Source organism: Montipora capricornis, chromosome 10 (genome assembly GCF_036669925.1).
Source record: "Montipora capricornis isolate CH-2021 chromosome 10, ASM3666992v2, whole genome shotgun sequence".
NCBI classification, from domain to species: domain Eukaryota; kingdom Metazoa; phylum Cnidaria; class Anthozoa; order Scleractinia; family Acroporidae; genus Montipora; species Montipora capricornis.
The window spans coordinates 9,233,016-9,258,015 of record NC_090892.1 but is presented as its reverse complement, the minus strand read 5'-3'; the positions used below and the strand labels follow the sequence as shown (position 1 = coordinate 9,258,015).

Genomic DNA, 25,000 nt, shown 5'->3' with positions numbered 1-25,000 from the left:
GCGTGTTACCTAAATACGGGGCCGTAATACTTAAATGCTAGAGCTAGCACTTGCATGCGCCATTGGTAGAGAGACATCGATGATAAGCACCAAATTTTCCCGGTATAAGTATAGATGGTTTACAACCAATCTCTGGAGTCAAGTAACAATGCTGCAATATGCAATTGCTGGTGGACGAACAAAAGAAGCTAATGAGAGATTTTTTGCTTCATCCACCAAAATGGCTGCTATGACGTAACCTGAAAACCACCAATAAGTGAAGTTCATTACTGCTATGATCCAGAAAACTCAACCTTTCGGTGGCCCCGGAACGATTTTAGGAAAGCTCACACCGTCACATACGTTAAGACCTGTTTTTTTTTTTTTTTCTTCTTTTTTTACCCTTACCGTAAATATTTTCCGGCACTTTTCTGTTGTGATAGCGGAAATTCCGAAGGTTTCCTTTTCCAAATGAGCTACTCCCTTCTGAAGAGCCAATTCATGCTTAGCTTGACACGGATGAAGTCGCTATCGCATGGCAATTTACCTGACAGTTCCTCGTTCATCGTGGCATCATAATGCTTCACCGATGCTTTACACGCTTCCGAACACTTTTTTGTCAACACAAACGTTTCCCAAGCGGTCTGGACATTGGAAATTACTCCAGGAGTATTAATAGCGTCAACATACAGTTGGACTAAGGCAGCAAGGCCTGATTTAAAGTATAATGGACACAGGGTTACCAGGAGTTTATATACTTTGACGAGGAGCCCATCAACGAGAGCCTACAACTCCAATACTAGGTCTATGTGACGGCATTTTCACAGATCAAGCTATTTTTGAAAGAGTAGTTAAATGAGACTTGGCTTGCACGAGTGACCAGTCTCGATCCCATGGGCAATAATTTCTCATGCCAGATTTGTGATTAGCTCAGTGGAAACGTCTGGTTTCGCAGCAAATTCAATCTAAGCCGCTCCACAAATACAATGAAGCTGTACGCTCCTTTTCATAGGCCCCTGCTTTGACGGATTTGCGTGCACGTCATCATGAACAAAGCATGGTAGTTTTCGCGTTTATAAGTAAAATCATTTGTCTCGTGACTGAAACATGGAAAACAAGGACAATCCAAGCCAATATCCTAGTTTGCCATGAGAATAGGACGATCACATGACTTTTGAGGGGCATATAGTTTATTTGTGGCCCGAGTAGCTAGCATCATTTGCGCCCGAACGGAGCGCTACGAGGGACTCAAATAAACTATATACCCGACAAACGTTATGACATTATCATTAGATTTAAGAGAAGCTATGATCCTAGAAGTTGTGAACGCAATTTTAGCGATTCACTACTCGCACAATCCCAAAATGCAATACGTTTTGGGGCGTCCTTTTAAGTTAAAACAATGGATATCCAGTTCACGGAAGCATGATACAGTGCTAAGAGGAAATAACTTGTATTGTTTTTATGTAAAGAACTCCCCAAAACGTATTGCATTATGGGATTGTGCAAGTAGTGAAATGCGTAGAGAAACCTGAAGAATTCAGGACTGTAACTGGGTTTGAACCCGTGACCTCACGATACAGGTGCAACACTCTAATCAACTGAGCGACGAAGCCACGGCCTTTGGGAGATGGTCATTTGCGGGTGCTAATGTTCCCGTGATAAATGAAGCAACGAATGAAATGATATATGAAATGAATCCCATATTGAAATGCGGGTGTGAAATTAAGTGAAGATATGATCCTCGCAGTTTTGAACGCAATTTTAGCAATTGCGTGGAGGAGCCTCAAAAATTCACTGAGGACTTTAACGCAGTTCACATCCGCAGTTCAATATGTGATTCATTTCATATAATATCATTTCATTCGCTGATTTATTCATCACGGGAACATTAGAACCCAAAAATGACCAGATCTCAACGACAGTGGCTTCATACTGAGCTCAGTTGGTTAGAGCGTCGCACTGGTATCGCGACGTCACGTGTTCAAACCCGTTGTTGTCCGGAATTTTTCAGGCTTCTCAGTCTACGCAATTGCTAACATTGCGTTCATAACTGCGAGGATCAAAGCTTCATTTGATTTCATATCCGCATTTCAATATATATATGATTCATTTCATATATCATTTCGCAAGGCCAAATCGTACAAATTCATTCAATAAGGAAAAATGTTTAACAGAGATGTAGCATGAAACTATGGCATGGAAACTTGTTGCTACAATACGATCAGCTAAAACAAGAGCAAAAATACTCATCCACAATATTTTGCAAACAATGTGTATAATCGTCCCACAAAATTTACGAACACAGTGAAGGATCGTAAGACAAGGTCTTCGGTTTTCAGTTGTTAGTCGAGACCAGCTGAAAATCTAACCATTTCGGGATGAAGTTACTCGAAGGCAACTATTTCTCCGCAGTTATTTTGAGAACCATGAGTGAACCATGTCCACCATATCCACCTCCGATGTTCAACCGACTGAGCCCTTTCCAGTTGTTTAATAATTTCTTTAATTTTTTTTTGTGTGTTAACGTCTTAATATTAGAGCGGATGCAGTGCGGTCTAAAATGCTCTGTATAAAGCGACAGAACGATTCTAGAGGAGTGGGAGAGGGGTAGTATTGGGTGCCAATGACAAGACAACTTGATGGGAGACCTTATGTAACTACCCAAAGAGGGTAAGTGAGTGCACTAAATCAAGTGAAGAGAGAGGGAATTTCAGATCTTACCGAAGAAATGTACAGTCAAGTAATCATTTGATGCTAAACCTCGCTTTGGGGAGGAGGCTGCATGATGACGCTGATGTCACAAGTGATACAATCGTTACTGACACGTAATTTCATACCTACCTTCGCCTGTTACAATCTCACCCTCATTGGGGCTGTATTTTGGTATCAATACTGATCGCAACAATTGCTTGAATTGCTCTAATCCGCTGAGAAAATGGGGATTCAATCTGCTTTTATTGCTGTTCATGTTTTTCAGCAATTCGTAATCAGCGCTTGGCGGAGGCAGGCTAATTGCTTGAAATCCAGGAAAAAAGCGCAGGATGCTCTCAGCAACTTTCTGAGCGTTATCCCCGTCGGACTGCCTTTGATCTTTAAATATCTTAAAGAAAGTTCGAAATAGAAAAAAAAGCTTTGACTTATAACTGTAAATGCAGGTCACAGAACAAAGTAAAGGAAACCAACTTATCCCAATGGCGAGGGCTGTGGACAATCTTCTTCTTATACAAGATATCATGCAATGTAATGATAGTAATAATAATAATAATAATAATAATAATAATAATAATAATAATAATAATAATAATAATAATAATAATAATAATAATCTATCAATAGTCTTGCAGTCCCAGTTGTGCAATACAGTTTTGGCATTATAGACCGGAGAATCTCAGAATTGAAGAAGATTGACACAAAAACACGCAAACTATTGAACATGCAGAAGATGTTACACCCTAAAGCAGATTTGGAAAGGCTGTACATTCCAAGAAAAGATGGAGGAAGGGGCCTGATTGAAGTAGAAACAGCATTCAAAACAGCAACAATAGGACGTGATCATTATCTGAAGCACAAAGATGGGCGATATCCAAAGCAGTTGCTTGAACACGATCGATCTAAAGCCATACGTTCAATAATCAAGAATGCTACTAAGTTCAAAAGGGAAGTAACAATGCCAGAATTTGAGAACAGAGAGGATAAATCAGCCTCAGAAAATGCTCTGGCCCTGAAACACATATTCAAGTCTAAGATGAAATCAATGAAACAAGAAAAGTGGAAAGACAAAGCTTTGCATGGCCAATATCCCAAGATCCTAGAGAAGCCCCACGTAGACATAATCACCACCAACAAATGGTTGTCAAGCAATCTGAAAGGAGAAACAGAGGGACTACTTGTGGCAGCTCAAGATCAAGCAATAAACACCAGAAACTTTCAGAAAGTAATATGTGGCCAGCAAGTGGAGAGCAAATGCAGAATGTGTTCGCAACATGAAGAGACAGTGGACCATATTGGATCTGGATGTGAGGTCTTAGCCAAAACAGAGTACATCACTAGGCACTACAATGCTGCAGCATATCTCCATTGGAGTATCTGCAAAGATCATGATTTCAAGATTACAGACAAATGGTACCAACACGCACCAGAGACTGTGATGCATAATAAAGACAAAAACCTCACCATCATGTGGGACATTCCAGTCAATACTGATAGAACTATAACAGCGAACAGACCTGACATCATTGTTAAAGATTCAGTAAATTCCACCTGTAAACTGATTGATATGACTGTCCCATCAGATAGGAACATTGCATTGAAGGAAATCGAAGAGAAAAGCAGGTATAAAGATTTAGAAGTTGAAATACAGAGAATGTGGCAGATGAAAACCATAGTGCTCCCTGTAGTTATTGGTGCGCTTGGCACAGTAAAAAAAGGAATGGTAGAAAACATCGAGAAAGTAGCAAAGAGTGCTTCTGTGACAGAGATTCAAAAGACCGGCATGCTGGGATCTGCGCGAATCCTCAGAAAGGTGCTTGGTATCTGAACAGAAAGATTGACTTGAGTGACTGATGCCCCAGGTGCATGGTTTGCGCCAGGCTGATGCACTAAAAGAACCCCAGCAAAGACTGTGATCGTATAGATGATGATGATAATAATAATAATAATAATAATAATAATAATAATAATAATAATAATAATAATAACAACAAGACGAAGAAGAAGAATAAATAAGTATTTATCATGCGCATTTCTCACTGTCAGTGACACCAGAAGCAAATGACCCTGCAGCGTGTAAACTTGCAACTCCTTCCCTTGGAACAAAGCTGGGGATTTTAGGACACCAATTTTATACCCAAATATGGACAAATATGAGATCGAAGGCGCACGCGCAGGAAAATACACGAGCTACGTTGCATCCAAATAAGGAAATTTTTAAACTCAAAAAACCCCGGCCAGTTCTCAACCAGAGTTAAAGGTTCTGAGCCTGACACTCAATGCGCTATAACATCAACTAGGACTAAATTAACTTATGGTATATACTACTAAGATAAAATAATACTAAATTTAAAAACAAATAAGTCGTAATGTCCTAGAAAGAAGAAATTGTTAAGGTTACTTTTAAATGTAAAAGCAGATGGTGATGATTTTATTTGTTCAGGTAGGCAGTTACAGAGAAAAGGTGCAGAGAATTTACAAACATGGTCGCCATACGAGCGAGTACTGGAAGACGAGATGGGTGGGTTGTGCTAAAAGAGGGCGGGAAGGTGAACGAAGAGTACGAGACTTATCAGGGAGTTTATGTACTCTGGTAAGTCGGGTTTGTCAGGTCACGTCATTTTTTGTCATGTCATATCTTGACATGCATGTCAGGTCACATCATGTCACGTCGCGTCATGCCATAAAAGGTAGTCTATATAGAGCCCCCTAGTCTTTAAAAACAGTGGGTGATTCTTTCAGGGGCACCCAACGAATCTGTTCCTCACATTATCTGTTCCCCAGAGGAATCTTGCTGGCTGGCAAAAATACAGGTGTTTCGATGAGCTGGCTGGGAAATTTTGTTATTGATAGAGGTTTTGCCTGGGAATTACTGACTTTTTCTAGCATTTCAACCCGAGCTGGCTGTAGAAACTCTGAAGACTGAGGACGACTTAAAACAAAAAAAAAACAAAAAAAAAACAAGAAAAAGGACCCCTTCCCTCTCCCAGAGAGTAGTCACAAACATACGACGGCTGGTCAGAGTGATTGCGCTTCCGGAAAAAAAGCTTTTTTGTCCCGGTTTTGTCGCTTTTGTTCGGTCGTTTTGGTTCGAGGGATTTGAAAGCGCGCGGAATTCCTGGCTGGGAAATAAATTTGATCCGCTGGCTGGCAAACCAACCAATTTTATCTAGCTGGCTGGGAAATTTCTTGTGTGTCTTGTTGGGAAAAAGGAACAGATAATGTTTTCCCAGCAACACTGAAAAACACCTGAAAATGCCTTAATAACATTTATTTTCATTAACTGGGGTATAATAATACATTTTACAACAAATAGGTCGTTGGGTGCCCCTGTTCTTTGACAGGTAGGGCCGGTTCATAGCCTTTTTCATGGGTGCTCTCAAAAGGCATCCCATGCAACCTAACCTAACACAGAAATTACTTCAAACAACACAACTCAAAGCTTAGTTTCCAAAAAGGTCTGTCGACCAAACATAATTTAAGTTACAAGCAACAAAGATAAACGTAATGGAAAAGTGATCTACTAGCTTAAGTTATTTCATTCTACAGAGGTGAACTTTGAAAAACTGTTCGACTGAACAGTTCTGAAAAACCCGAATTGCAACCATTTCAATCTTCTCTAATGTTATCCATCCCAGCCTCTTATTGTATTTGCTGTTTTCAATCAATGCTTTAAGAAGCTGTTTTTACGTTTCGCTTTGCTTTGGCTGCCAGTTCCCAGTGGCTGAATTTGAATAAATTTTGTGAAACAGCCCCTTTAGAAGTAGTATTTAAAACAAGCTGTACTTTCTTGGGTAGTTTATAATCCACGTTTGCATACTTTGCAAGGACTAGTGTCACTAACAGCACCTATTATGTCCTACCCGCGTTAAGAAGTACTCTTTGATGTCCTTGCAATCTGGCGGAATGCTTTGTGTCACGTCTCTGAGAAGCCACACGAAGAATGGAAAGGTTTTGTGAAAGAATTCAGTGTCTTTTCGGCAAGCCCCCATGCTCGGCTTTCCTTCGTTGCTTGAGCGAAGTTTAATGCGCTCCGACAATTTCACAATAAAACTAAAAAAGTAAGTTCGTTTTCTTACTTAGTTTTGATGATTTCTTCCGAGGGATACACTGATGTTAAGGTGGCTCAAACTCGCGGTTTCACAAATTTGTTTTAATTGACGGATTAACTTACATTAAGGCCATGTTATGAAACCAAATGAAACATCAATGATTGCTTAACAAGATACATTCGTTAATATGGCGTAAAATGCTACCATGGCAACAAAAGAGCTATCTAAAAACGCCGTCCTATATTTTGCCATTAAACGATTATATCTCAATACCTGACTAAGTGAGCCCCATTCCTGAAAAGTGATTAACAGGCTAAGATAAAACTCTCTAAAAAGCTAGAAAAAATTCTCTGGAGCAGATTCATAGCCACGTTTACAACTGGAAAATTTTAAGGTGGCTCTATATCCGCTCCAGAGAATTTTTTATAACTTTAAAGAGAGTTTCATCTTAGCCGGTTGATCACTTTTCAGCAATAAAAATTGAGGTTGCCGAGTTCGTTTGTGAGATAAAAGCGTTTAAAGACAAAACATAAGGCGCTTTTAGATGGCTTTTCTGTTGTCATGGTAATCTATTACGTCACATTTGTCTTTATGTGAAACAATTGGGTACATTCACCGTTACAATGACCCAAAACTGGAATCCCACTATTCTCCTCTAAGTGAGCTGAACAGATACATGAGCACATGTTGTCACAGTTCAGTTTTATATTTGGAATGCAAATAGCAGCTCGTTTATCAATAAAAAAATCTATGGTTACTCAATTCTTTGAGCCTTTCATTTTCTTACTGAATTCTGGTCAACGGTGCCATTCTTCACTATTGTCAATCAAAGTTGTGCATGAGTGCATGACATTCAGCCAACCACAAGGCAGCTCCGCTAAAGTGATTGACGGCAGTGAAAAGCGAAACATTCGAATGAAATTTAAACCTCGAGGCATAGTAATTCTATTTGACATGCGCAGATTTTAAATTATCTTCATTCTACTTGTATTGTGAGGTCACAGAAGCAGAAATAAAGACAAAGATATCCTTATCATTACCTGAAACTTTTGAGGCACAATCCACATCCATATTCCCATTGTTTCAGGTTCGAAGTGGTGCCCCAAAGGAAAAACGTCTGGCTGATCAAAAGCTTCGGCTAAAATGTACGACTTTCCCCTTCGGTTCAGGCCGGCAATTGACACAACACATACTGGACCTAAATATTGAAAGTGATGAAAAATGAACTTTGGACTTTTTATTGAAGTGTCAACTGTATTTGGCGGTGGGGCACTAATTTGGGACACAGTAGAGAAATCAAATCAACTCATAACAAATCGTAGCTTGGTTTTTGAGCAGAAGGAGAAAAGCGGAGAACCCTGAGAGTAGATAACCAACAAATAAACCCCCATAAGACACCAAGACTAGTCTGGGAATCGAATCTGGGTCGCATTGGTAGGAAGAGAGTGCTCACACCACTGCGCCAAGCCAGCTCCCTCAAACAAAATAAATAGACAATTTCCGAGTTCATGTCTGCCTCCTCTTCAAAGCGAGTCTATGTGCGAAGTTCTGGTGATGGTAATTAGTTCCACTTTACATATGAATGAAAACTAATTTTCATAAGAGAACCTTCGCACTTAGAGACTCGCGTTGAAGAGGAGGCAGACATGAACTCGGAAATGGCCTATTGAATTTTGCCGTGAAACTTTTTAGCCCACATGGGGTTTTTGTTTATGTTTTGTTTGTATACAGTTCAAATGCCACTTATGATTGACAGTTGATCACGAGACTTTCAATATAATTACGCTTGTGCTTTTCTAATTAATTTAGTTGTGAATACGAGTCATCGAATAAGCAAGTTTCAATAATCAAATGGACTGCGAGAATTCTTATTCGATATAATGGCGCCCAGCGTAGGGCAGTAACCTCGACACTACCGAAGAATGGCCGAAGAACTAGGGCGCACCCGCGCCAAACGTGGTGGAAATCAAAGTGTAATGACGAAACTTATGAACGAAGCTGATGATCTTCTACACGCTGATGAAATAGACGAACAACGCGTAAAGATTATCGCCGATTCACTAAACGAAAAGCTAGCATTGGTTAAATCACTCGACGAAGAAATTATAGAAAGTTGTCAGGTAGAAGAAATCGCAAACGAAATAGAGGAATCTGAAGATATCAATCTGTGAGTGCTGTTTATGCTACGATCTATCATGGAAGCTACGAGTTCAAAGTCTAACGACGAAGGAATCTCCACGATGAAGGAAACGAATGGTGACGAAACTGCTCCTTCTACATCGCTACAATCGACTACTGGACCTCAAACGACAAACGTTTCCTAAAATGTGGATTCTGGAAATACTCAACTTGTTCAAAACGTGGGGAGTTCAACTGGTGATGCAACTCAACCGCTTCATGCCGCCTTCATAATCCCGCGCCAAAAGCAGACGCTGGAGTTTCTGTACCGCAATCACCGGGGAGTTCACGTACGACTTTTAAAATACCAAGTAACAGTAACGTTAGCACAGTCACTTATCCGAATTACGCTAATCCCATGGCCACTCAACTGAGGGCAAACTTACCGAAACTAGTTTTGCCTAAATTGAAAGGAGATGTTACGCAATGGCAATGTTTCTGGGATAGTTACAACAGCGCCATACACACCAATCTACAGCCGCTCTTGGAGGGGCAAGTGGCACGATCAATAGAAGAGGGGCCGTAAGGGGGTTTCGCGTGAAACGTGATCGACCGAATTTATTTTCTGTGATCCGTAATCTAAAAAAAGTAAAATTCGTGAACCGTGAATGATATGATTGTCGTGATACGTGAAAAAGAGAAATAATTTTCCGATATCCGTGATAACCAACACGAAAACGACCCTTTTCCGTGAACGGCTACTTACGTAGACCCTACAACGGGCTACGAAGTCGGTTTTCTTCATCTTGCGTCACAACAAACAAAGGGGTTTCGTATGACCCGTTGCGTAGTGTATGATATCAGATCCAAAAATAAGCTGACGCGACCTTTGACACCAACCATCAGCAATCTTTATTTTATTTCCACGACCTACAGTAGCTTCAATGTCGGAGGGCGAAGTCAGCGAAGAGCAGTCTCGTGTTTTAGAAGGGGTTGTTTACTTCGTTGATCCTAAATCTCCTGGATCTTTCAGTTTTCTTGGGGGAAAGGAAAGGATCAGAATTCCCCTGAAAAGAGAAGTCCTATTATCCTGTAGTTGGTCAGGCAACGCCACTCAATGCCCTTCTCCGGATGTCCCATCTGAAGCCAGCGAGGAAACTTAACGATCGAGAGCGAGAGTCGATGTTGGAATGGGCAGCAAACAACGACAAAGCCGTCAGGCAGCGAACAGTACGCCAGGAAACGACAATGTTCAAAGCAGGAACTCTGCCACTTAACATGTATGCCACTTCTGATCAACCAAAAGAGAAGATAACGATGGAGAGAACTCTGGAACATGTGGATGCTGCAGGTGACTTGGGATGTCCTGTTGAAGTCGTTGAAAGCAACAGGAAGCGTCAAGAAGAAGAAAACCAGAAAGACACAGACGATGAACAAGAATCTGACTACGACACAGAATCTGAAAGCTGTAGACAGTGACCTGGAGGACGAAATGACTTTTCTCCGAGCTGTAACAACTCGCAGTGGACGAACTATTCGCGTTACATCAAAGTTCTTTTAGCTTTTTCGTTTTCACCATGTTCACTGTACTGTACTGAGAGGACAGAGAACGAGTAACACGATAACAGAGAAGGTCAGAGAACAAGACCTAAAGTTGCTGATCGTCCTTAGACTTGATCCGGTGCTCACAGACCTTAAGCTTTAGACAGAGAGTCCGACACGCTAGCCAGAACACCACCGTGCCACTACCTTTAGGTGACTTAAACCAATACAAATATATATATAGGGTAAGGTCACAAATCTTTCTCAAGTGTGAGTTTATTTTCCATGAACCGTGAAACAAAAAAATTAATTACCGTGTAACTGTGCGCTTGACCCCCCCTTACGGCCCCTCATAGAAGGTTTAACTAGAACTGAAGCCAAATAGAACTCTGCGATCGATCTATTACATAAACGTTATGGCAAGCCCCAGAACATCATCTTTAAGCACATGGATTAGATGCTTAAGAGGCATACTCTGTAAGATTCGAGTTAGGGTCGGCCACGGTACCCCACCGATCTGGCTTAAATTTTGCATGTAGTCTTTGTTTGGGGTCCTTACTACGAAATGGATATTTTAAAGTTCTGATAAATTTTACTTTGAGAGTTCTAAACATGGCCAGTTTTGGTCGGCTGCGAAGGGTAGCCAATATGGTGGATCAAAGGACTTCTTGTCATCACTCCGTCCAGCTCACCGTAATCTTTTACCAAAAGCCATTAAAACCGCTTGTAAGGGCTATCTTTGTACTCACGTTCTATGTCGAATTCTTCTCTGAAATAAAAAGATTTGGTCATGAACGAGCGAAAAGTTGTAGTATACTTCCAGGATACTTTTGAGACATCTAAATTTACTGCAAATCGAATGACCGGTATCTCCCATGTTATGTCGATTGACAGCTTACTGTTTAACCTGGACCTAGAGCTGTTATAGCAGGTTTGACAGGAGAAATAAAAAAATGGACAACTTCTTTAGCACGGGAGAAAAAAAGATTAAAAACGTATGACCACTGCGCAAGTATTAACGGCCTGTATATTAACAGTTATTGCTGGTTTCCGCTGTCACGCCATCGAAAATAAAATCGCAACCATTCAATAAATTAAGTCAAGAATCTGGGATATGATAGATGATTGATATGTAAACAACCTCATCAAGATTTAGGTCTGTGCGGTTTTTCATTCGCGCTCTATTCGGATAAATGTTTTTCCTTCCGCAGATGATGAACACGGAAAAATCACTCGCGATCAGCGCAAAGTTAACATTCTCGATTTCCAGAGCGCAATGCTAATTCAATTACACAAAGGTGGCATTTTCCCACGACTGAAACCAACAACCCCGTCATTTTTCGTGGAAAATAAATTTTGTTTGCAGATCGAGGCAGGAACAGTTGATAACATACAAGTTGAGGTAAGTTCTGCTAATAATTCGATCTTGATGTATTTATTATTTCGGCCTTATTGACAAATCGACGGAATTTCCTTTTTAATTTAATTCCTGGTGAATGTACAATGAAAAAGATAATGAAATTCGTGTGCGATGGATGTAACCTGTTCACTGCCCAGTTAAGTTAGCTTCACTGCATTGTCTCTTTTGTGCAGCTTTTACGTAATAATCTTGAATCAATTTCGGTGTGTTGTAAGATATTCACTTTATGATTTTCACTTTTGGGAGACTTAAGTATATCCGATATGACTTTCAACACTTTCAGCGTGTCTATTATGGCAAAATGTGGATTTTCAAAGTTTATTGGCGATTCTTGTGGCCATGGAACTTCATCGGCCGATACACAGTGTATCATTTTAGCAGAGTGCAAAAAAGACATAAAGCCACATCTCAGGGATTTCAATGTGATTGATTCCTCCCTCAAGAGTGAGATGCAATTGATCTTCCCCAGAGCAGGTATTGCACCTTATGCATTTCGCCAAATGTATTTGTATTTGATGTTAACATAAAAGTTACACTACCAGTTATTTATGTTAACTGATAACAAATGTGAGTGTTTGAGAAAAGGCTTCCACATTTAATTCCTTAGCCTGTGCCAGGCATCCGGTTTATAGTTAGAGATCAGCAGCGCGAAAACGGCAAGAGGAGTATGAGAAGACGAGGCAGACTTCTCTCGGCCTATGCTATCCTCTTTCTTTCACCGCTTTTCGACCTGCTTGCGACCTCTCAAACGCCTGGAACAGGGTAAATTCAAGATTGCATGTGGATTGCCCGGGAGAAAAGGTTGGGTGCCGGTGTTCGACGTCTGGCATGAGGATGTAAATCGCAGGATTTGGTATCAGGGCTCAGGGACAATATTCAAATCGCCTTCAAGGTAGCGTTTAAGGTGAAGACATCAAACGTATTGTCACACTGTGGTAGTGGTCTAGACCAATCAGGCATAAAATGTTTCTTAAAAGCTACGCCACTTCTAAATGAGACTTCCCCCCACACATACACACACCCACACACACCCGCGCGCCTGTGATTTATATCCGCTTTCCTCAGCTCTTGGCTCCTCGTGGAGGAGCCTGCCCTGCCCGCATGGCAGTTCTCCAACCGGAGACCCGTTATGTTGGTAGCCCTATCATCTTCCTGGTGTTATCATTAACAACCGTTCAAGACGAAGGTTGGTTTCGTCCTTTGTCTTCCAACTTCCTCTTCAACCGTTTTCTGTTCCTATCTCTATCTTACTCAGTTCTTTATTCCTTATCTGGTTAAAGGACCTCGCAAATCTTGACAGCAACAACGGCTTGTATGGAGTGCTATATTTTACTGCTTGCACGCACACATGTTATATTGGACTGTTTTCTCTGGCACATGGGTTTAAATAACTCCATATTTAGGGCAAGGACGGGATTAAATATAGACTAGACGGAATACATTTTATAAATTATTATCAAAGTTTTTGCGATTGAAATTTTGATAATTTTGCGCCATTTTTTAACCCGGTGTCGACATATTTTCCACAGGTCTATTTGAGTTGACTCCGGAGCATGAGTACATTACCATCTGCCCTCGACATTGGGAAAGCTACGGGATACGTTGGACATGCGGAAAGACTCGCTGTTCCATTCACAGAGAATTTAGTGGCTACACAGCACAACCACCTAAAGGAAATCGTGGAGTTAACTTGTTTCAGGCGAAAACCCTTTTTTTCTGAAACCGGAAAAGTTATTCCTGTTGGCTCGCGTAAGTTCCTCTGTTTTGAAGTTGATTCATCAAGTTGGGTAAATTAATGCACAAGGGCGCTAATACGGGCGCCAATTTGAACGGATGCACCTCTGAGACAGAAGAACATGCTGTTGGAATGACGACGCGTGATGGAATAAGTGCGATTATATTAATTCCATTAGTATACGGCCGCTTATTGGAATTGATACTTTAAGTGAAATAGAGATGCGTATTGCAATAGAAACGAGTAACGGCATACAGAAAAGCGTTGGAATAGGGGCGCGTATTAAAACGATGACACTAAATAGAATTGAGCGCCAAAATCAATACTTTTTTTAAAATTAAACTTCTAGCAATATGCCCTATGTGTAGACAAAAAATTAGCAGCATGGCAGGAGTTGCCAAACAAGAAGAAGATATCGACAACCAACGAGTGTCTGACGGTGAGGTAGAAAAAGATGTATTCCGAGAAGAGAAAGAATCGGGACATGAAGAGAATGACCCGGAGAAGCCTTGTGTTTTCGCTGATGACACGTCTCTTCTCAAACAAGAAATGGATGAAAAGGCCTTGGCGAAAAGTTCCTGGCTAGAAGAGCCATTAAGTGAAGACCAACAAAGCACAGTAAGCCACTTTCTATACTTTATCTTCCCCGGCTGCATACTAAATTCAGATTTCAGATTTGTATCATTTTGCAATATTACATATTTTTACACCGTCTAAATTATATGATTATATAGCTACAATCATGGACAAAAGTGTTGGGAAGGTAATCTCATTTTACAGATACCCCCCTCCCCCTTTTCAATGTTGGATTTTCCAGGGAAAAAAAATGGTGACTTTTCTTACCTGAAGAACTCCAACATTGAATATGGGGGAGGGGGGCCACAAAAGCATGGTATTTCCCAAATACTTCAGGCAATAGTTAGAAAAATCGAATTAGGTGTGAAGTGAGCTGATGCCCGCAACCTTCCCAACAACTTTTGACCACGATTGTAGACACGGTTGTTTTACTAGAAAATACACCACTTATGAAATTCTTACGAAACTACATCCAGGATCCGTACCCTCACTAGTGAGGATATTGATAACGTCATTTCCGGCTTTTTCACGGTTGTTTGTTGCTTGTGCATGGAAAACAATTCAAGTTAAGCGCGTGGGGAGAGGTCCTCACCATCAGTAAGATACCGCCCGTCAGTAAAATTGACCAATCATCGTGTGCGTACTATGTGACACGACATACTACATCTTCACTTGTTGGTTATTTGCAGATTGTGTCCCTTGAGGAAACAGACATTAGTTTAACCCCGCAAAGCTGCGCTGCATTACATCGAGAAAGTTTGATGGCAGATGCATTGAGGTCACATGTCAAAACCTGCAGAAAAATGAAACTCAATGATTTCCTTGGGAGCTGTGGCCTATCGGCAATCAGTGAAGTAGATATGGATTTATCTTCCGCTTCAGGGCGTACCAGGAGACGATATATTGCTGAAACTCGTGAAGTTGTAGTGGCTGTTCTCAAAACGTTGTCGCCGAGTCGTGCCGCGGACTTGTGGGACGCACTGAGAACCTCAGACAAGATGTGCGAAGTCTTTAACCTCCCCAAACTCGAATTTGATGAGAAGAAAGCTTCCAGCGGAAGTAATGAGAAGTATATAAAAGCTCTTGCGGAGACATACGACAATGCATCCAGCAGAAATATCAAAAGACAAGTACTTTCTATCATAGCAGACCTGATCACCTATGAAGAAATCCGTAAATTTCTTCCAGGTTTAACGAAATATATGTTCTGTGAAGCACGAAAGCACCGATTGACGTGTGGACGTGGAGTTCCTGTGGTACAAAAGGCTGGAGTACGCACTAGAGTTGACATCAATCAGTTGGATCATTTTGTTAACTTCATAAGTAGTCCCTACATTGTACAGGACCTGCCATTTGGCGAACGGTTCTTGAAGTTATCTTCTGGAGAGGTAATTCACACCCCTAACGTCATTAGGGTGTCAGTTAATGAGAGAATTATCGACCAGTATTTGCAATATTGTCAAGAAGGTGAAGCGACTCCACTCAGCAAGAGTACTCTTCGCCGTGTCCTGTCTGCTTGCAGTGCATCAGTAACAAAATCCCTCCAAGGGCTTGACTACTTTATTTCAGAAGGAGGTAAGGCCTTCGACGATTTGCTGAAGTTGGTGGACAAGCTAATCGATTTTGGGATCCCATCAAATGTTGCTCAGGACCTTCAAAGAGGGCTTAAGTCAGGAAAGAGCTATCTTAAAAGTGATTTTAAGGTAAGGACAGTGATGACACGCTGAGGGGTTTGCATTCACTCTCCAAGTCTGAATGTGTAAGAAAATTGAGTTGCTGAACCAGGGTCGCGAAAAAAGTACCCTACTGCAAACAGCGGAAATTATTTTCCGGTAAGCGATTTTCGTGTGTATAACTTAAGTCCGCGCAACGTGAAACTCATATTTATAAATGCCCTTTATCGCGGTAAGTCTTTGGTTAACGCTCAGTTGCAGACGTCATGCAGGGGCAGATCCAGACCCTTCGTAAGGTGGGGGCCCCAAGCTCTTTCCTGTAAATAGCCTGAAAACACTTTCGCCGGCAATAAGGGAGCTTGGGGTGCACTTTCATATGTTTGCGGAAGCAGTGTCAGAATTAACTTGTAGTGAACGTTAAGGCGATCGTTATGTTGTAGAATGTTAGTTATCGCATACAAAACGCATGCTTGCTTCTGGTGCGCTGTTAACACCAACTAAATGGTACACTTAGCATGGAACACTGTAATTTGGGGTTAACGTAACGCGAACGAAAAGAATACATCTGTAAATTTCTAACAGACGTAGCATATACGCTAAAGTACCAAGAGTTAGATCTTGTGAAGATAGCTAATGACGTATCTACTCTGGAAAAAATATAGCAGTTCTCAGAGCAAGAGTTGAACCAATAGCCTTAAACTAACAGGTCCAGGCTCTGAGGGCCTTTTTAAATAGCAATTTGTTGTTTTGCTGAAATCAGGTCAACGTCACCAGCTCGCGTGTTCCAGACCACTGCAGTAAATATGCCCTAAATGATCCCACAGATTCAAGTTTCCGAGGCAATTGCGACCACACCCATGATCTTCTCTGTGAGCGATGCGAAGAACTGAAAACTGTGCTATCTGGTATCCAGGCGGCAATTTTAAATAGTCCCTTTGAATCAGAAAACGAAAAAGACGATGCACTTCACGTGTTCCAAGAAGCCGTAACAGCTATCGAGAGCTGGAAAGCTCATCAACTGCGAGTTGTGAACCAGGATAAAGCACGTAGCGATGTAATCGACTGCCTGAGTGAAACAAACGTCTTGCTCATCCAAGAATGAGCAATGAAATTTCTTCCTCGGATGTACCGTGAGTCACAGGGCGAATGGTTTGGACAAAGAGGCATTTCCTGGCATATTACAGTCGCTTTAAGAAAGAAAAGTGGTGAGATTGAGACACAAGCATTCATCCACATAGTTAAACGTTGTGCCCAAGACAGTGCCTGCGTGACGACACTCATGGAACATGTTCTCACAACATTAAAGAGGGAGAACCCAGAAATAGAAAATGCATTTTTCCGTCAAGATAACGCTGGATGTTATCATTCTGCCAATACTGTTCTCGCTTGTAAGAACATCAGCAAGCGAACTGGGATTTCCATTCGTCGCATGGACTTTTCCGACCCACAAGGAGGCAAAGGTCCATGTGACCGGTTTGCTGCCACAATGAAGAATCATGTGCGCTCTTACGTAAACGAAGGTCATGACGTAGTTACCACTGAGCAGTTCCAGGAGGCACTGCTCTCGCATGGAGGAATTTCTGGCGCTAGAATTGCTTTGCTGCCTGATCCAGTTTGCGACAAACTTAACGCTAAGTGGCCAGGCATCAGTAAAGTGAACAATTTTGAGTTCTCCTGTGAGGGGGTAAAAGTGTGGAGGGCATACCAAGTTGGTGAAGGAAAACTACTCCCGTGGTCTAAATTCGAAGGTAAAAATCGTAACTTTTAATTGTATGGACTAGAGCGTGAGATTGGTATACATGAAAAGACACTAAACCGCAGGACAGCTCCCTACATGTACACAATGCAAGTTACCTTTTGTTCTATCATGGTGCTGGAAAAAATAATTCGCGCTATGATTGGAAAGTAACCGTAAATGGTGCATACAGGTTATATCGAACTAACATCCCATCGATAAGCCAATGGGATAAAGCCAATTTTGACGGCTCTTTTCTTTTCGTTTAAGGTATTGATGGTTCTATCACAGTTGTAACGGATGTGGTGTTTCCGATGGTGGATTCCGTCCAGTGAAGCCACGAAAGGCAACTGAGAAATGTCAGTCATCCTGCAAGAGTGGAAAAAGCACTAGCCTCGCAGAGGATCACGGAAGCGATAACGATGACGAAAACAAGAGATCAGGTGCTGAAGTTGAAAACGGAAGGGAAAAATTGTTTGCCTGCCCAAACGAAGGTTGTATTAAAACCTATCAACGCTTTGGTTCAATGGTTAACCACACGCTTTACGGTCAATGTGTGTTTCAGGCTGAGAGAGTCCCTTATTGATACAGCGAAGGTCCCGTACTGCAGAAAGCTCCTAGGTGAAAACAGTGCCCTCACGCCAACTACGGAAACAGCGGCGGCAAAGTCTTCGTTACCATCGCCACACAATGTACTGGATAAGGGCTGGGCGTTGAGATCAACCAAAACGTCCAAACGTTTCAGTGAGAAGCAGAGTCGTTTCCTCGAGGAAAAGTTCACAATCGGTGAGACGACGGGGAGAAAACTTGACCCCGTGACAGTAGCTCGACAAATGAGAGTGGCCAGGGGCAGCGATGGACAGCGGCAGTTTACCCCTGAAGAACTACTGACTGCCAACCAGATTCAAGGCTTTTTTTCCCGCCGCACAAAATCTAAGAATCAAACAGTGATTGAAGTTGAAGATGATTTCGTGGCAGCTGAAGTTGAAGATGTCATGGCAAGCGTGCGTAATGAAGTGATAAACCAAACGCAACCGATTCATCCAGTCACCTTTGACGGCTACAATCTTTGTGATCTTGTTGCTGCAGGAAGGCTGTGTAAGCTTACAGTACCCGTTTTACGAGACATTTGTTGCCACTTTGAACCAGAGATGAGTTCAAAATCACAGCAACTGCCACGCCGAAAAGCACCATATGTGGAGATATTGGAGAAACATGTCTGAGCTTGTTCTTGTTTTGACACGCTACCTGCCAGCTGACCATTTCAATTGTGTCGCATACCTTGTTTAGTTTATCGCCAACCGTCCGTACTTCCAGTAGGATTATGCTATGCGAGAGGTTGCAACGACGGTCTTCCGATTCCTGGTGTACTAACTTTAAGAATTCACATGATCATCCCTCTGAACGGGCTATGTGGTACATAGGTTTTTACTGTATAAACGTTTCTTTAATACAGTGTTTCATTGTCACAGTAAGGGTCGAGAAACTATATTTTCTTACAACACCCTTAACGCTAGAGTGCAGTTTTAAATTTTTGTGCAGCGCCCATGCAGGTTTCATCATGGCACAGCTTAAAACACTATCAAATAGACGGGCCTCCCAAGGGAAACAGCAATACACTAATAAAAGACGGACCATATCATCTTTGGGGACCGTCATGTATTTTCTGAGAAAAAGTTGTTTTTGGCAAAAGTTATTTTTTGACCGAAAGTTCAGGAAAGCTTTTTCAGCATTTATTCCAAGATCCCAACAGCAGCAAGCTAGGGTCAGGAAATGTTAATTTTCTTTGGCTCGTTTTACTTCCCTCCTCCTGTCCATTGCGGAAAATTACACCACTCGACCCCCCCTCCCCCCCCCTCTCCTCTCCCCCAATGATAAAATGATGTTACCTCTGGTTGTTCGTTTCAAGTGCTGGTTGATAATCAGTAGTGCCGGTGGGACAAGTCTTTTTACAACCTAAATGAACACCAAACTTCAATTGTGCTTCAGAACAATTATCGATGTGCACAAGATGAGTGAAGACTTGAGCTAACTCAAATAATGTAGATAGATTCATGAACTGCGTTCAATCAATACGCGACAAAGAAGTAAGTGTACCTAATTGAGAGTGTTTGTTTACTTTAGGCCGAGATTATTGACATCGTTCGCATTGAATTAGAATTTAGACATTCAACTGTACATGACCTCGAGACATATTTCGCTGTTTTGCTACCTCAATACGGATATAGTTTCGCCAGCTTAAAGATAGCGCGTAACGGGCGTATTTGAGATATGAAGTTTTTACAGGAGCGCGGTTCGATCGTTCCCCTCGGCAGGTTAGTTTCAGGTTGCAGGTTGCAGGTTGCAGGTTGAAATTTACTGTGACTGTTACATGAATAGCTAACCTTCGCTAACTAGGCCTAAAGAAACGTTTTTAGGCCTAAGGAGGCCTAAAGAAACGTTTTGAGCCTAATTAGGCCTAAGGTTAGCTATTCAGAAAAACTAACCTGCCGCGTTCCCCTTCTAAATAAGATTTGTTTCAATGGTTTGTTTATTTACATTAGTGAAAGCAGAACCTCTTCGATAAATCACTCGAAGGATATTGCAAGTACAAATAAAGAAGTAAAGTCAGTAAATGGCTGTTTCAAAGGGAAATATGCTAACATTTGGACACGATTATCATGTTAAACTTTACATATTTTCCTTTGCACAATGGTCACACTTGTTTAATTTTTTTCTCTCGTGCTGAAGAAGTTGCCCATTTTTTTATTTCTCCTGGTAAATCTGCTATGACAGTTTTACGTCCAGGTTAAATAGTTCACTGTTAATCGACATAACATGGGAGATATCGGTCTTTCGATTTACAGTATATTTATGTGTCTCAAAAGTATCCTGGAAGTACACCACAACTTTTCACTCGAACATGACCAAAACTTTTTATTTCAAAGACGTATTTCACACAGATCGCGAGTAGGAAGATAGCTCTTAAAGGCGATATTAATGGATTTTGGTTAAAGATTATGGTAAGCTGGAAGGGAGGATGATAAGAAGTCGTGTGATGCGCCATATTGGCTCCCCTTCGGAACCGACAGAAACCGGCCATGTTCAGAACTCCCAAAATAAAATTTACCAGAACTTTGAAACATCCATTTCGTAGTTAGGACGCCAAAGCAAGACTACATGCAAAATTTCAGCCAAATCGGTGAGGTACCGTGGCCGCGACCTTTTAATATTACTGGAATCTTACAGAGTATGACTCTTAAGATTCCAGGGTGTGTCAACGACAACGCCTCTCAGCTTCGACTTTACGATAGCATCAATATACGTGGTTTAGAGTCGCTGGGTGTTAGTTCTAGCCAGTATTAAAGTTTGTTAATTCTTGTGATAATGCCGAAATTACCGCCCGAAATCAGAATTCAAGTCGCCAGAAATACAGCACGTGAGGTCTGGGAAATAAATATCCGGCTTGTTAGAAGTTATCCGACTCGAAGTTGAGGCTAGTGAGATTAGCGATGGTGTAAAAACAAACGTGAATTTAGAAAAACCCAAACAAAACGGGAATAGGCCGACTTCTTCAACCCTGTTATCTCACGATGGCACGTGACCTCCATCTGGAGTAAATCAAGTCAAATTCGTTTATTGTAGCGGTATTCATTATTCATCTTCTTGTAAAAGTGTTAGAAATCCGCAATCTCGTTTCGAAATTCTCAAGAGAGATCGAAGATGTTTTGTTTGTTTAAGACGCGATCATCAGAGGCTCATGTGGCAAGAACTGTGGCCGATGCCATGGCAACCACCATCAGTCAATTTGCCGCCAATCAATAGCCCTTAGTCACGATGTCAGCCATCTTTGCAGGCGCTCAGGTGCTGTCAGGAAAATATTAGGGTCACGTGGTCACTCAGAGGGCAAACAGCTGAAATTCGCGGTAGATGTGATGTAAATAATGCTTTGTTAAACCTGGTTTTCGCGAATTTCTAGAGATATCTGAAAGCTAATTTATACTTTACGGTATTTTATGTATGTATATTTGATATTTTGGATCAAGATATGGGAAAAAAAGGACCGTTGTGCTGTTTACGGTCATGCGACAACGATCGAAGATATCCGGACAGGTAAGCTTAAGCTCTCCAGGAATGTTTTTTTGGTTGTCCCGTAAGTTGTTTTATTTACCGATAAGTTAAATTGTTTCAATACAACGTCTTTGTTTGACATAGGTACATTTATAAGGGCGAGGAGAGAGAAGTGATACACTTTCATCGATGTCCAAATCCCAATGGTCACAGCTCATCAACAGGAAAGGCTTCAAAGTACTACGTTTGCGAAGGTTCACTCCAACCATTTCAGTGCTGCCAAACCCACGAAACAGGATCCACTTCCAAGCTTATATCTAAAGGGATATTTGCCGAACGAACAGTAGTTCACATCTGCACTGATTTAGTGAAATTTCACTCTCTGTATGTGTTCCGAGCTCAATAAACTCTTTCCTTGCTTTATGGCCTTTGCTGACGGCTGCATATATGCTTCTTCCCCATCCTTGAAAACGTCCGAAAAGTTAAGACTGCCCTCTTCTCATCCTTCGTTAAGGCTACTGGGAAAAGGAAGACTGACAATCGATTCTGTGGTCAACTTTTCCCTTCGTCTCGTTGAGACATCGTCTTCTTCCTCTCGTGTAGTTTAAGCGACCTCGAGTTTCAGCCTCCACGTACGCCTTTTCAGCTAGCTCTACTTTTCTCCCCAACAAAACAACTCCTCTTTTTTTCAGAAACGTTTTTAACTGATCCACCTTCCACTTAGAAAACAGCTGTATTGACATCTCTTTTGTCCCCTTCGGACGCCATTGAAAATGTTTGCCCACCAAGAGACCATGTTACCAAGTAATTATCCCATCATTCTCTGTGCGCGTGTAAAGATGGCTGACATCGTGAATAAGGCTCACTTCCAAACAACATGATTCATCTGCCCCAAACAAAAATTCGCAGGAAACGCACAGCTCGACCCTTGTAAGCTACGCAACAGAGAACCCTCAACTCCTCCAAACGACAACAACTGCTAGTTCCGGAACGAAAGGAACAGTCTTGCTGTAAACTGCTCGAGCTGTTGCCACCAATGAAGACAGTACGAAATCAACCAACGTCCGGTAAAAAGATTTTTTTCTTGTGCTGATCGTGGACCCCATTTAAACCCGTTGAAGTTCATTATTTAATGCAGAAATGTGTCACATACAATCAGCTATACTCGATCAATGAATAAAAACTAGTAATTACCATGAGTAAGTGGAATGCTGCCGAGAGGTAGCAAAACGGATCAAATGCCATGCGCAACATCGCTGCCCCTGATACCCCTGATAATTACTTTGGCCAATCAAAAAGGACGGAGACAATCCAGTAAACCAATCATATCAAAACTCGAAGTAATTACACGTAGCCTACACAAAGCGCGGGAAAATGTGCACTCACGAGCCACGATTGGTTTTGGTTTCACTCCTGGTTGTTTGACAAAATGGCGCGAGAACTTTCAACCAATCACTGAGTGAAGTAATGCAAAACTAAGCAATTCGCCAATTACTTTGGACAATCAATTGAAAACCGCGCACCGGTGGCTCAGTTGGTTGAGCACCGGGCTGCCATGCGGGAGGTCGTGAGTTCGACTCCGGCCGGACCAACACTCAGGGTCTTTAAATAACTGAGGAGAAAGTGCTGCCTTTGTAATTACATCCGCAAATGGTTAGACTTTCAAGTCTTCTCGGATAAGGACGATAAACTGGAGGTCCCGTCTCACAAATAACTTCCATGTTCATCAGTGCCCCGTGGGACGTTAAAGAACCCACACACTATTCGAGAAGAGTAGGGGATGAAGTTCCCGGTGTTGTGACTGTCCTCTGTGTGTATATGGGTGGGTCTACATCAGCTGAATAGCTGACAAAACTTTAACTGCTAAAACAAATAAATAGCAAACAAGTGTCAGTTGCGCGCTCCTAATCCACCCTTGCCTCCCTTTTCTTGACGGCCTTTTTTTATTTTTTATGAAAGCTACTAATGGAAGAGATGAAGCAATATTTCGAAGTTTTGCAGCAACTGAAAGACTTCGACGAGAAAAAGAGTTTGGAAATGGCAGCTCGAGCTTATCAAGAGCAAGAAATGAAGAAGCTTGAGGTGAGAGCAATAGCATCGCGCATGCTCTGCAGCTATGCGAAACCCGTTGGAGGGGGGAGATTTAAAAAAATGTCATTTTGCTCTTTAATCGGTGACTGCTTTCTTGGAAGAAAGAAATTAAAAGAAATATCTATTGCAATTTTGATGAGTAAAATGCACTAAGCTAGTAAGTTCTAATCCCCTCTTATCCACTTCGATTTTACAAAATGACTGCAGGTGGCAAATTAATGCACCAATAATTGGAGATGGGATTGTGAAAAGAAATTTTCTTGAAAAAAGCTTCGCGCTATGCCTCACTTTGGGCTAGGAAATGGTCACTTGTCCCTGTACTGCCTCTTTCATTTCGCTCGCACGAGGTTACTTACAACACTCCTCAGATTTGTGGGAACACAAATCCCCTTCTCTACCTCCCCACCCTACTCCAATTTTGATTTCGGAAACTGGCACTCCCCAAAAAATAAAAGTGGGAAAGAGGGCAAGGTGCGTTATTACGACACTCGTTAAGTGATTCAACTGAAGTTGTGCGGTATTGGAGCTCCCTCTAGTCTCATGTAGCCCTGCGGTTCCGAGCTCACCCGAGCTCAGTAGCGACTTTTTTCGGGAACAATCAGTTTTTTTCCTAATATACTCAACTCACGATTGATGATGATATGTCTTGATTTATAAACTTTATTTTTAGAAATTCTGCTTTTTGTTTTCAGGAACAACACGCTCGACTTGAACAAGAAAATCGTGAACGTCAAAAGGATGTAAGGCCACTTAATACTTGTTTTTAAACATAAAAATCATAGATTATAGAACTGAAACTACCCGTGAAAAATGAGCCAATTGGTGGCGCGAAAAATGCACTAAGCCCTTCTTTTCAAAAGAGCCAGAAGTGGTCTTCTTTCAAAAGGGACAGTCTAGTTTAGTGCTCTTTAATGGGGCACTTGATATCAAAACCTTTATCTTTTTGTCAAAAGAAATTTTGCAAATGCTTTGGTTCATTGCATCCAACACTATGCTTAGTTATTGGCTTAAATTCTCAGCCAATCAAAGGCAATTGTTTCTATCCCGCAAGTGGCCTGGTTTCCCGCGCTTTGCTCCGGCAGAAAGCCGGCAGAATGTATATTTCTGCTTTGCGTCGGTATAAAAATTGGCTCCTTTTATTAGTTTACTCGGCGTCAGTCACGTTTGGCCCACGAAAGAATTTAGGTCTTGGTTCAAAGACACAAAGTAGAATAACCATGAATGAAAACTAGCACTCCTTAGGAGCTAATTAAGTGGTCTTCTCTGTAATAGATGGAAAAGCAACAAAGCAAATTCGAAGAGGAAAGGAAAAGACTC

The 25,000-nt window shown here is 41.6% G+C and overlaps 3 protein-coding genes across 3 annotated transcripts in view; all 3 read left to right on the top strand.

Moving 5' to 3' along the window:
- The first annotated feature begins 3,415 nt into the window (after positions 1–3,415).
- On the top strand, positions 3,416–4,519 carry LOC138020237 (uncharacterized). The gene has a single exon (XM_068867252.1). The coding sequence runs from the start codon at positions 3,416–3,418 to the stop codon at positions 4,517–4,519; it is 1,104 nt and encodes a 367-aa protein (XP_068723353.1).
- Positions 4,520–16,912: 12,393 nt separating this feature from the next.
- On the top strand, positions 16,913–17,877 carry LOC138020236 (uncharacterized). The gene is made up of 2 exons (XM_068867251.1): positions 16,913–17,555; positions 17,813–17,877. Exons 1-2 carry the CDS (start codon positions 16,913–16,915, stop codon positions 17,875–17,877), a joined length of 708 nt encoding a protein of 235 aa, XP_068723352.1.
- A 1,587-nt stretch (positions 17,878–19,464) lies between these two features.
- Positions 19,465–25,000, top strand: part of LOC138019229 (uncharacterized) — a 5,744-nt gene continuing 208 nt past the window's right edge. The window contains exons 1-4 of the mRNA XM_068865951.1: positions 19,465–19,629; positions 23,552–23,674; positions 24,376–24,423; positions 24,956–25,000. The exon at positions 24,956–25,000 is cut by the window's right edge and continues 208 nt beyond it. Of these exons, the coding sequence (XP_068722052.1) occupies positions 19,597–19,629; positions 23,552–23,674; positions 24,376–24,423; positions 24,956–25,000 (249 nt within the window). The 5' untranslated portion in view covers positions 19,465–19,596. The remainder of the gene's footprint in view (positions 19,630–23,551; positions 23,675–24,375; positions 24,424–24,955) is intronic.

Bases quoted from the DNA above. Each gene is read 5' to 3' on its own strand.
- LOC138020237 (XM_068867252.1), top strand. From the start codon at position 3,416: ATGCAGAAGATGTTACACCCTAAAGCAGATTTGGAAAGGCTGTACATT.
- LOC138020236 (XM_068867251.1), top strand. From the start codon at position 16,913: ATGAAATTTCTTCCTCGGATGTACCGTGAGTCACAGGGCGAATGGTTT. The intron at 17,556-17,812 runs GTAAAAATCGTA...TTTTCGTTTAAG, and splicing joins CCCGTGGTCTAAATTCGAAG to GTATTGATGGTTCTATCACA.